At 41.8% G+C, this 11,293-nt stretch overlaps 1 protein-coding gene across 1 annotated transcript in view; it reads left to right on the plus strand.

Annotated features, from left to right (window-relative positions):
- Positions 1-749: 749 nt before the first annotated feature.
- Positions 750-11,293, plus strand: part of ciita (class II, major histocompatibility complex, transactivator) — a 24,251-nt gene continuing 13,707 nt past the window's right edge. Inside the window, exons 1-5 of the mRNA XM_048592822.1 lie at positions 750-986; positions 1,915-1,989; positions 3,682-5,389; positions 5,656-5,835; positions 8,701-8,772. Of these exons, the coding sequence (XP_048448779.1) occupies positions 824-986; positions 1,915-1,989; positions 3,682-5,389; positions 5,656-5,835; positions 8,701-8,772 (2,198 nt within the window). The 5' untranslated portion in view covers positions 750-823. The remainder of the gene's footprint in view (positions 987-1,914; positions 1,990-3,681; positions 5,390-5,655; positions 5,836-8,700; positions 8,773-11,293) is intronic.

The raw sequence follows: 11,293 nt of genomic DNA on the forward strand, positions 1-11,293 counted from the left end.
ATTATTTCAATATCCATTGAAATGTTTTATTATTGGGGCTACCAGCTCAGGAAGCCATGCTAGGTTTAGCTATTGTCCCCCCATGTAAATCTTGGCAAACGTTTGGTATTGGTTTGTAATGCAGTCACAAATAAAGCAGTAGGTTGGAGGGGGATGGCCTTCCCTTGACCTGGACATCAGGAAATCCCAACCAGTTCCTTTTTGAATGGTGGCATGGGATTTTTTTAAAAAAAATGCCTATCTGAGTTGGCAGAAAAGCTCTCAGTCTAATGTTTTGCCCCAAAGTTGGCACTTGTGGCAATGCAGCTTGCCAGCAATATTACACTGAAGCATCAGCTGAGCTAAGTCACTGGAGAGGTGTAAGATGGTTCTGCACAAGCAAGTCCGACATATATAACAGTGGACTTCTAAGAATCATCATCGTCACCATCATAGAACCTAAGAGCTCATTATCTTCTCAGCAGTTTGCCTGAGATTGGAAATTTAGCACATCTGAAATCGAGGCTACTTCTTTTAGCTATAGTGGTGACCGAATGCTATTCCACCCTTCATCCAGATATCATTGCAATTGCAGAGATGAGGAAAATGCTGGCGTTTCGTTGTGGTATTTCTTCAACGTTCTCTACCATTCTCAAATTGGTCACTTATAAAAATTATCGACGGCCTCAGCTCATCAAATTAAACTTTCAAACTGAAGGTTTAACTGAGTGAAAAGCGATCCCTGGTGTCTGATCTCCATGTATTCTGTCTTTCAGCTAGCTCAACACAGGGATCAACCCCCAAGAATGTTGCAGTGGACCCATGGAGTGCCTCAGCTGTTACTATGAACACATACTCACAGACTGTCAGTCCTGAAGTCAGTGCAATTGTTCCAGGTTTCCCCAGCCCTCAATCTGTCGATATTCAGAGCTCACCAGAGTCCATGACCAGTGCTCAGCTTGTGGATAGTCCAACCTCTCCAGTCTCTGTGGACAGTGAGAGACTAGGTACATCACACTGATATCTAATCAGTTACTAATCAAGTTGGCATTAGCTTGAGTAGTGCTACAAGGGGTGAGAAGCTTTAGCTAGAGGTCATTTACACAGCACAGTGGAAAGCCAGACACCTAGTCTGCAGTCTCAAATGGAAGAAGGATACAGTTCTGAATCCTCTATTCAGCTGAGCTGCCAGATTTAGCTGCACATGGTAATGACAGGAAAACAAGGGATGGGGCTTGGGTTGCAGAATGAATGAAGTTACTTTGGTTCCTCAAGGCATTTGAAATACTTAATAAATAAATATTCTGGATAGAGATCTTGGGAGGAAATCATTGAGTATTACAGATTGTTGGCATATTTTCCAGTTTTCTCCTAAATTGCACAGCTGACTATTCCATATCAAAATTTTTGAGGCTGGATTTATTTTCATCCACATGATATTACCAAAGTTTCATAAGGAACAAGAGTAGGCCACGCTGCCATTTATTAAGACCACGGTGGATCATATTTTCAACCCTGAGATTCTTGCACAACTTTTTATCAAATTTATAAAGATGCCATATTTAAATCTCAGTTCCAATGTAAATGAGAGTCCTTTTGTGAAAAAAGTACATAAGACTGTTGCTTTCTAAAATTTTAATCTGATTTGGTTCCACAAATATAATTCACTTCCTCAGTCCTTCACCTAAGCCCAGCAGAGGCCTTTTTCTATCTGGTGTGGAATTGTGCACAACCCTGGGAAAATTAGCTAAAGAAAGCATGCAGTCACTTGGCTCTTGGTCAAATGGCATTAGCAATGTTTGTGGGAAGTTTAGAGCTTGTGAGAACTTCACTGAAGCAGGAAGCTACATGAGAGGCTGGGAGCAACGCAGGATGGAGAGAAAACATCAGCCAGAATATCTGACCTGCACTGACATTAATCCCTTTTCATGCTAGATCTCGAAATAGAGTCATCTGGTGAAGAATCATCAGGACCAACAAATCCAACAATCAAGTCATACGGCAAAACAAGTAAATGTTTAATTCCACATATTAACATCCAGTAAAATTACGTTGTGTTTGTTACTTGATGGGTTAAGTTAACAAGTAAATTGCAGAATTAAAAACAGAAAATCCTGATCAGCATCATTCTCATTTGATTTTGAGGTGTGACAAAGAGATTAATTTTAACAATATCAGAAATTAAAGTGTGTGTTAGTCTTGGCTGTAGTTACGCTGATTTTAGCTGTAACTTTGTCCATTGCTACACAGAGCTGACCCAAAGCTGAGTTGAGATCAGAGACGGTTTTGCGTTAAATTGAGAATTATAAACTGCACTGAAACCTTTGTGTTTTTGAGAAGTTCTCTGGATAACTAGGCAGAACTTTTCCTTGGCACATAGAATCACAGAATTTTATAGTACAGAAGGAGGCCATTTGCTCCATTGTGTCTTTTCCAGCCTTAGTCTTTCTCCTGCATTTGAGATATTCTTCCTGATTTCTATTACTATTCTGAAATGCATCATCTGCTTCCTTTTGTCTTTCTTATTTTCTTATCAATATCCTTAGTCATCCAGTGTACTCTAGCTTTGGATACCCCATAATTTACTTCTCCTAGGTATGTACCTAGCTTGCACCTTATTCATCTCTCTTTTGAAATCCCACAGTTTCATCCATTGTTTTATCCACCAAGATGCGTTTCTAATCACCTTCTAATCTGCTCCAGTTCAACATCTTAAACCCCTAAAATCTGCCCTTTTCCAGTCTGGATTCTTATTTGCTTCATTATTTCCTAGGTCCAGATCCAGCACAGCTTCCTCCCTGGTAGAACTGGAAATGTACTGTTCCAGAAAGCTCTCCTGCACACCTTGCAGGAATTTCTCCCCTTCTGTGGCTTATACTCTTACCTTTTTCCCAGCCTACTCTCGGATTATTGAAATCACCAACTGTCACAACCCTACTTGTCCTACAGGTTTCTATAATCTGCCAACAAATGCTGTCCTCTACTCTTACCCACTATTTAGAGGTCAGTAAAAAATATGCAACAAGGTCACCACACACTTCCTCTCACCTCCAACCATATTGATTCTAATTTAGGAACTACACTTCATTCAAGGGCTATGATACTATCTTTGACCGAGACTGCTATGCCTCCTCTCTTTGAGCTCACCCTGCTTTTGCTAAAAACCTTATAACCTGGGATGTTAAGTAACCAGTCCTGTTCTGACTTGAGCCATGTCTCTGTCAAAGCTATTATGTCATACCCCCCAGAGCAATTTCTGCTTCCAGTTCCCCAATTTTGTTCATCTACTCCATGCATTTACAATTTAATCCTCCCCTTATCTCTTTCTTGCCTGTTGAGAGGCAACGATTTCTTTGTTCACATCAACACGCAAGCCTTTCCTCACTTCTGTTTCCCCATTCCCCATCTTTTCTCTTTTGCCATCACTGGTACTTCCAAAACTAGGCCCATTAGTCAACCTACTCCCCTACCTTACAGGTTTAAATCAATCTCCACCAAACTATTTACTCTCAGATGGGAGAATAAAGAATCTAATAGCTGAATCTCACATGTCTCCAAATGGTTGTTTAAACCACAATAATTCATTTGGAGATGCAAGCGCAAAATAGCCTTCTGGCTAATGGTTATTATTGGAACAATGCATGAAGTGGCAGCAGAGTAGGGGTGATGGTGTTAATGTTGTTAACTCTTTTGTATCAACAGAAGGTGTAGAAGCCTGTATAGAAATGGTGAAAGAATATTTGAGAGACATGAGCCAACACTCTTACATTTGCCATGAACATGACGAAATGCTCCTTGAAGACATTTACGTGGATGTCACAATGGTTGAGGTTCAAGCTGAAAATAAGTCTGCAAAAAACGCCTCTAAGTGTTTGGACAAGGAATGCAAAATCTATGACATAGCAGAGCGAGAAAGAGGTGCTGTAAACTTGAGCAATCTCTTTGACGTTTCAGGAAAACGACCAAGAGAAACCAAAATCGTTGCCTTACTGGGGAGAGCAGGGATCGGTAAAAGTGTACTTGTCCAAAAAATCTGCCACGACTGGGTGAACGGGTCCTTCAGGCAGTTTGAGTTTGTTTTCTGGTTTAAGTGCAGGATGCTCAATTTTGCAAAGCAGAACACTTTAAAAGATTTACTTTTCCATCCATTCCTTCCGACATTAAAGAACACGGACGAGGTTTTTCAATATCTCTGTCACAATTCCCGCAAAGTCCTGCTCATTTTGGATGACTTTGAGGACTTGTACTACCACGACGGCCTCCTGCAGCCTTCAGTGTGTGGCTCAGCGGAGAGACCTCACACTGTCAAACAGCTGTTTGCTGGCCTCCTCCAGAAGAAGCTGCTGAAGGGTTGCACGATCGCTATTACAGCAAGACCAAAAGAAACCTTCAACCAGTACCTCGGAAGGGTGGACAAAATAGTGGAGGTGCTGGGCTTTCGCCCACACCACGTACAGGAATTCCTGCACAGGTACTTTGAAGACTCCTCAGCTGCTGAAGCCGTGGCATGTCTTCAGGAGCAGGGTTACCTGCTCAGCTTCTGCTCCACCCCTTTATTATGCAGATTCATCTGTTTCGTTCTGAAAGCTCAGCATCAGACTGGAGATGGGCGTTTGGTGTTACCGTCCACTCTCACTCATTTATTTCTGAACATTTTCCACGTCCTGCTCCAGGGTAAAACTCAAAATGTCGTGGCTTTGCACAGGCAGAACATCCTGGAGTTGAGCAAACATGCCTTTGCAGGGGTTCAGTGCCATTACAATGTCTGCATGACCTCCAGAGCAGTAGAAATGTCCAACTTTGCTTTGAAGCACGGCTTCCTAAGACCCTTCTTGATGACTGGCGAAGGAAAGGGGCAGGAGTGTGGGAAGACTTTCTCTCATTCTTTCCTGCAGAACTTCCTGGCAGGGCTTTACTTGTTGTTTTCTGAAGATGTCAAGTGCAAAGGGTTGATGAAGCTAATCTCCTTGGAGCACAGAAAGCGGAAATCTCAAGCGGACTGGCTCGACGTCGTTCGCAGGTTCCTGGTGGGACTGGCTTTTCAGGAAGGAAATGATTTCCTTCACAGCTTCGCCCATCATCCAAAAGCTAATGTCAAAGGCAAGAAGCAAAAGAGCCTGCAGAAATACTTGGCTGAACTCGACGTCTCTGCGCTCAGCACCAGTAAATTGCTGGAGCTTTGTCATTGTGTTTACGAAACCCAGAGCACTGAGCTGACTGAACGGGTAGCTGCTAAACTCGGCCAGAGATTGTCCTTCAGAGGCACAAGGCTGACTCCAGCTGACATCTTCGTACTGCTCTACATAATGCGGAGCTCACCGAATAACTTTGCTGTCGACCTGAGAGAAACAAACATCGACCTGACCGGAATCCAGCAGTTCGCCGAGTTGAGGAATGTCACCTCATTCAGGTTTGTCCACAGGTCTCCCATATCTGTAAACTAAATAGAGTGTCCTGTCTGCACCTCCCGCTTAACTTTAACCTTATTATTTATGCAGAACTCTAATTCTGCTGAATGCCTTTCCTCGTTGAGCTGGTCCCAATTCCTATCCCTTTTGAAACGTACTGTGTTTAATCCCCAAATGTACAACCCTCATGGTTAGAGAAGGTTGAGAGGACATTTGATGGAGCTCTTCATTCTTTCATATTCTTTCATTTGTCGTTCTTCCTGTACAGAGTGTCAGTATGTGATGCAATAAAACTTTGGGAACATTTGGAGCAAAATGGGTTACGTGAGCTGCTTCGTCAGTCACTTCTTAAATTTTCTGTGAATCCTTTCGAGATCAAGAGTTTGAAAGATATAGATGACCTTGATTTACTGGTACAAATCCATAAAGATAGAAGATTCCTTTTAAGGTGAGTAAATGCATCTCTTACTTCTAATTGACCAGTCAATGAATGTTTCTGCCTTCACTTCTCCAACCCCTCGATGTAATTTGCTTTGGAACATAACTTGTATGTAAATTACAAAAAATATTAGGAGCAAGAATTGGCCATACAGCCCCTTCAACCACTTCCACCAGTCAATAAGATCATGGCTAATCTGATTATGGCCTCAACTGCACTTTCCAACTTACTCCCAATAATCTTTGACTCTCTTGTCTAGTCAATAATCTGCCATTAACAAATAAACATGTTGCCAGAATTATATCTAGAGCTAATGTTGCGATGTACAACGAATTGCTATTCGTGATAAAAATAGATGGATATTTAATATCTTTGCATGACCTCTCTCTGTAAGTAATTTTAACCTAGATGGTTGTGCTCAAATATTCGACAGAGGAAGGGCATATTATTCGATTGGATAGTTATCTGCTAAAAATATCACTAAAATTGATGCTGAAGTCAATGTCACTTGTATAGTAGACAAATGTTTGTAAATTGTGTCACCAAGTGAATACTTAGAAATGGAAATTACGATTTGGACTCTTGTGGCTCTTCTACCATTCATTTGCCTCGTGATTTATCTGTATTTTAACTCTATATGTCCTTAGCCCTTAATACTATTTGGATTACAAAAGTCAATTAATTGCAATTTTGAAATTTTCAATTCACCCAGTCTTGGGAGCATTTTGACGGGGAGTCTCCAGATTTCTGTTTCCCAATATGTTGAGAAGTCTGTTCAGAAATCTCTGTTTTAAAAAGAAAACTCCAGTTTTCAGGTTGATATTTCCAGTTCTGGACTCTACTCAATTTTCACTCTGTCAACACTGTCAAATCTTTTCAATTATCTCAAATGTCTCATTAGATCACCTCTGAAATTTGTACTGTGGTCCTTGTTTTACGTTGCCCTGCTCAACGTGGTTTTTGTTGGCTGTCACTTTGTTTTTAGGGTCCGTTTCTTCAAATTATGTTGACATTTCTATTCACTCCATCCCCTCCCACACTTGCCTCTCACCATTGCTTCCCCTCAGTTTTGCTTCCCTCTGACTTGCCTCTCAGTGCCCATGCTTCAACTTTCCCCCCTCCCCTGCTCTTACCTTAAACCTGGACTTTCCAAAGTGAGGGTTGGGACCCTGAGTAGGGTCACAAGCTGAAATTTTGGGATCACAAGCTCCAAGGTAGCAATGTCCAACTGCACCCCCAACAACTCCATCCCCACTCTAATAGGTCTTCACTTTTCTGCTTCCCTCCCCCCCCCCCCCCACCCCACCACCTCCCGACCCCCAAAAATTGCTTTCTGTGGGGCTGTGATAGCTTTTGACCTTCGCAATGGGGTTATCGTGGGAATAAGCTTGGGAACACAGTGCCTTCAATCTTTCTCTTTGTTCTCGAGGCATCTCCATTCTCCTGGCTGCCACTCTGGCACTCTCACTGAAGGGCTCCATCTACATATAAGAAGTTGGTTACTACAGGTAGTGCCAGGATTGATGGAAGGATGGATGAATGAGTGAATCAGCTTTATTGTCGCAATGATGCAAAAACTTCCTGCGTCAACCAACATTTAGTCAATCCACAGTGAACAAATTAGTGATTTTTAAAAAAAAAATTGTACAGGGCATACATTCTGTTCTGTTTCTTTTATATTTAGGAATGTATTTTATGTTGCTATTTATTTCTGCTAGAGGTGTACAGTGCCTCACCTATATTGCCAAGTTCAACTTGTGTGTTAGTTTCTGGGCAAGAAAATATCTGGAGGAGCCTAATGCTGACTTCAACATTAATTCCTATGGGACCCCATGATTCATTTAAAATATAATTTTTTTAGGGACTGAATCGTAACCTTTAATGAGGGTTACTAGATGTTTAAATAGGGCAAAATTGGAATCTTGGGGAGATCTCTGAGATGAAGTTCTGGGAATAGGAAGAATTGCTGTTGGAAGAGGTGGTCTGGCTATGATTGGTCTCTTAAGAATGAAGAGGTGATTTAAGTGAGGTATTTAAAATGATTGGGTAAATGCAGAGAAGGCATTGCATCTGGTGGGCTGTGCAGAAACAAGGGGATTACCTTAAATTAATACTAGGCCACACTGGAATGGAATTAGGGAACATTAATTCACACAAGTGGAATGGAAATCAGAACTGAATAGCGTGGATATTGAGTCAGCTGCAATTTCCAAGACACAGATTGCTTGTTCTTTGTTCGGTCAGGATTATAGGTGGATTTAATGGAGAGGAAAATACAAATCAGTCATAGAATCATAGAATTGTAGAATCCCTACAATGTGGAAACAGGCCATTCAGTCCATCATGTCCACACTGACCCTCCAAAGAGCATCCCACCCAGGCTCACCAGCCCTGTAACCCTGCCTTTCCCATGGCTAATCCACCTAGCTTGAACATCCCTGGACACTGTGGGCAATTTACCATGGCCAACCCACTTAACCTGCACTTCTTTGGACTGTGGGAGGAAACCTACGCAGGCATGGGATGAATGTGCAAACTCCACACAGACAGTGGTGGTCTAATGTCCATGTTTTAATTAAACGAAGGAACAGGCTCAAGGGGCTGAATAGCTTCCTCCTGATCTCTGAGGGAAGCTACCTCGGTTTATTTTTTTTTTTGCATGAAGCATCTGCTTTTGTTTAAATTATGATATTCAATTTGAAAATTGAATCTGAAGTTTGTAAAAAGCAGTACATGTCTTGGTAAAATAGTTCTGCTTTTGCGTAGGGTCTGTAGTGTGAGACAAAATAAACTGATGCCATTTTGGAAAGGTATCTCTGTGTAATGAAGAAACCGTTTCATCTTTTGTGTCTTTCTTATTTTTCCCTGTAACAGCACACACGACACATCTGGAGGCGAACTCTATGAGTTACCTGCTGTCAGGACATTACAAGTGCTGGAGTTTGCGTAAGTTATGGTTTTATTATTTTGAATTGATTTGCTTCCTCAGCTTGAACATAATAATTACTAGGGTTAAGATGTCTGTTAGCTCAGGAAGTGCCTGCAGAGGATTGTGATGCAAGTTGGGTACCTACAGTTAATCTCATGCTGCTCGGCCATGTTATAACGGGTTGAGAGGACATATGGTACTTAATACAGCACAGGACAAAAAGTCACAAAACTCTGTCAGCCTGTGTTGTTCCAGCTGATTCTGTTTGTCAATGACGGGTTATTAAGTAACATAAAAGAGAAAAGAAAGTCAGTTTTGAATGGAGAAAGTTAAAAGTACACGGTTATTGGTTACAAGTGTGAAAATTATGTATTGTAGTCAACAACATTTGTAAATCTATTTGTTTCAAACTGCTGGAGTACCTAAGGAGTGACACTTTAGCCTTTTAGAACACCCAGTTCAGATAAAGAGACAGTCCTATTGTGACATCAGTTGGTTATGCCACTGCATAGTTAATCTGGGCTAAGAGTGTCTGCTCACTGCTGTATCTGTGATAATAGCAAAAGCAAAATTCTAATCTTGTAGCAAGGATCGTTTTGTATTACTCAGCTAAGAACTTCTGTAGGTACTTTAAGAAATGCATTTCTCCCACTGGCTCCCTGAAAAAAAATCCTGAATTTCTTTTCAAAGATTTATGACGTTTTCCGCACCAGAATATGTTCATGAAGTAGTAAAAACAAGACGACAAATTCCCTGTTAACCATGAACAGTGGAAGCCTTTCTCTTCTCAATCATTTCAGGAGAACTCACTGTGAAAATTCTTTAATTTTCACAACAAGTTTAGCTCTAGGAATATAGTTGATGCAAAATTCAGAAAATACAACATACTATTTCTCAATTAATAATTTCAACTATATTTTGGTAAAGACCTGCTATAATTCAATGGATACTAAATATGTTGAATTAGTTATTATAGAATCTTGCAGCACAGGGCCAGGATGTTTGGTCCATTTTGCAATTATCCCAATGGAATTCCTTTTCGATCTTCAATTCTTTTCCCTGTTCAAATATTTAGCCAATTTCCTTTTAAACGTTATTGCTTTCTAATTTGAAAGATGGTCAAGATCATAACAATTTGCCGTCTTTTCTTTAAAATGTTTCATTTTTTCCCCTGCTTTGTGTAGTGATTGGAATGAGGTCAGCCAGGCGGACCTCATAGAATATGAGTTCCTCGATTTGGGCTGTTAATCTAGTCCAATCAGGGAGCCCTGGCTGACAGATACAAACAGGAGAGTCAGGGGTTCTGTTCGCTCTTGGAGCTGGCTCTGAGCTGGTCAGTGTCATATACCGTGCACGTATAAATAAAGAGTGACTTGGTAATGGGATACCAGTCTTCATGGAGTTATTTCACTTTGCTTTGTACGTTGTGGCACGTATGTGGACACAGAGTATAAATCAACACCATTTTTCAAGTCCCAACAATCACCTTTTTGAATCGAGCCCCTGTTTCAGCATGTCAGATAGATGGTCCTGAGCAATCAACTTATGGCTTTTACTAAGGTGTAGTAAAGAGAGGGTGGCCAGCCCACTGTCTGTAGGCAGGGAGATATTTTAAACATGTTGCTGAGATTCAAAACTCGGATTTAACCTGCTTTGCAGCTTTAACTGTGGACAGCTGGGTTTCCTAAACTTGGAGAAAACTCAGCAGCTGCAGCAATGTATGGAAATGCCTCAAGGGGAAAGCAAGTGGGGAAGGATGGTGGAGTGGTGATGTTACTGGACTAGTAATCCGGAGCACCATGTGGACGTAGGCTTTGAATCCCATCACAGCAGATGGTGCAAGTTGAAAATCTGGAATTAAAAGTTAATCTCGTGGTGTCCATGCTGCAATTATCATAAAAGCTGTCAGGTTGACAGACGTCATTTAGTGAAGAATATCTGCCATCCTCACCTGGTCTGGCCTGCATGCCTCTCCAGACTCACAGCAATTTGATTGACTTTTAACTATCCTCTGGTGATTAGACTTTGGGAAATAAATTTGTCTCCATCTCTAATACCTCTCTTCCCTTCCTGGACCTCTCTGTCTCCATCTCGGGCAACTACCTAGAAACCGGTATTCATTTCAAGCCCATCGACTCCCACAGCTACCTAGAATACTCCTCCTCCCACCCACCTTCCTGCAAAATGCCATCCCCTATTCCCAATTCCTTCGCCTCCGCCGCATCTGCTCCGAAGATGAGGCATTCCACTCCCGTACATCTCAGTTGTCCTCGTTTTTCAAGGACCGTAACTTCCCCCCCTCAGTGGTCGAGAACGCCCTCAACCGTGTCTCCCACATCTCCCGCAACTCATCCCTCACACCCTGTCCACGCAATAAGAACCAAAAAAGAATCCCCCTCGTCCTCACGTACCACCCCACCAACCTCCGGATCCAACGCATCATCCTCCGACACTTCCGCCATCTGCAATCCGACCCCACCACCAAAGACATCTTTCCCTCCCCACCCTTATCTGCTTTCCGGAGGGACCACTCTCTCC

Source organism: Rhincodon typus, unplaced genomic scaffold, assembly GCF_021869965.1.
Source record: "Rhincodon typus isolate 14 unplaced genomic scaffold, sRhiTyp1.1 hic_rhity00001861, whole genome shotgun sequence".
In the NCBI taxonomy this organism is placed as follows: domain Eukaryota; kingdom Metazoa; phylum Chordata; class Chondrichthyes; order Orectolobiformes; family Rhincodontidae; genus Rhincodon; species Rhincodon typus.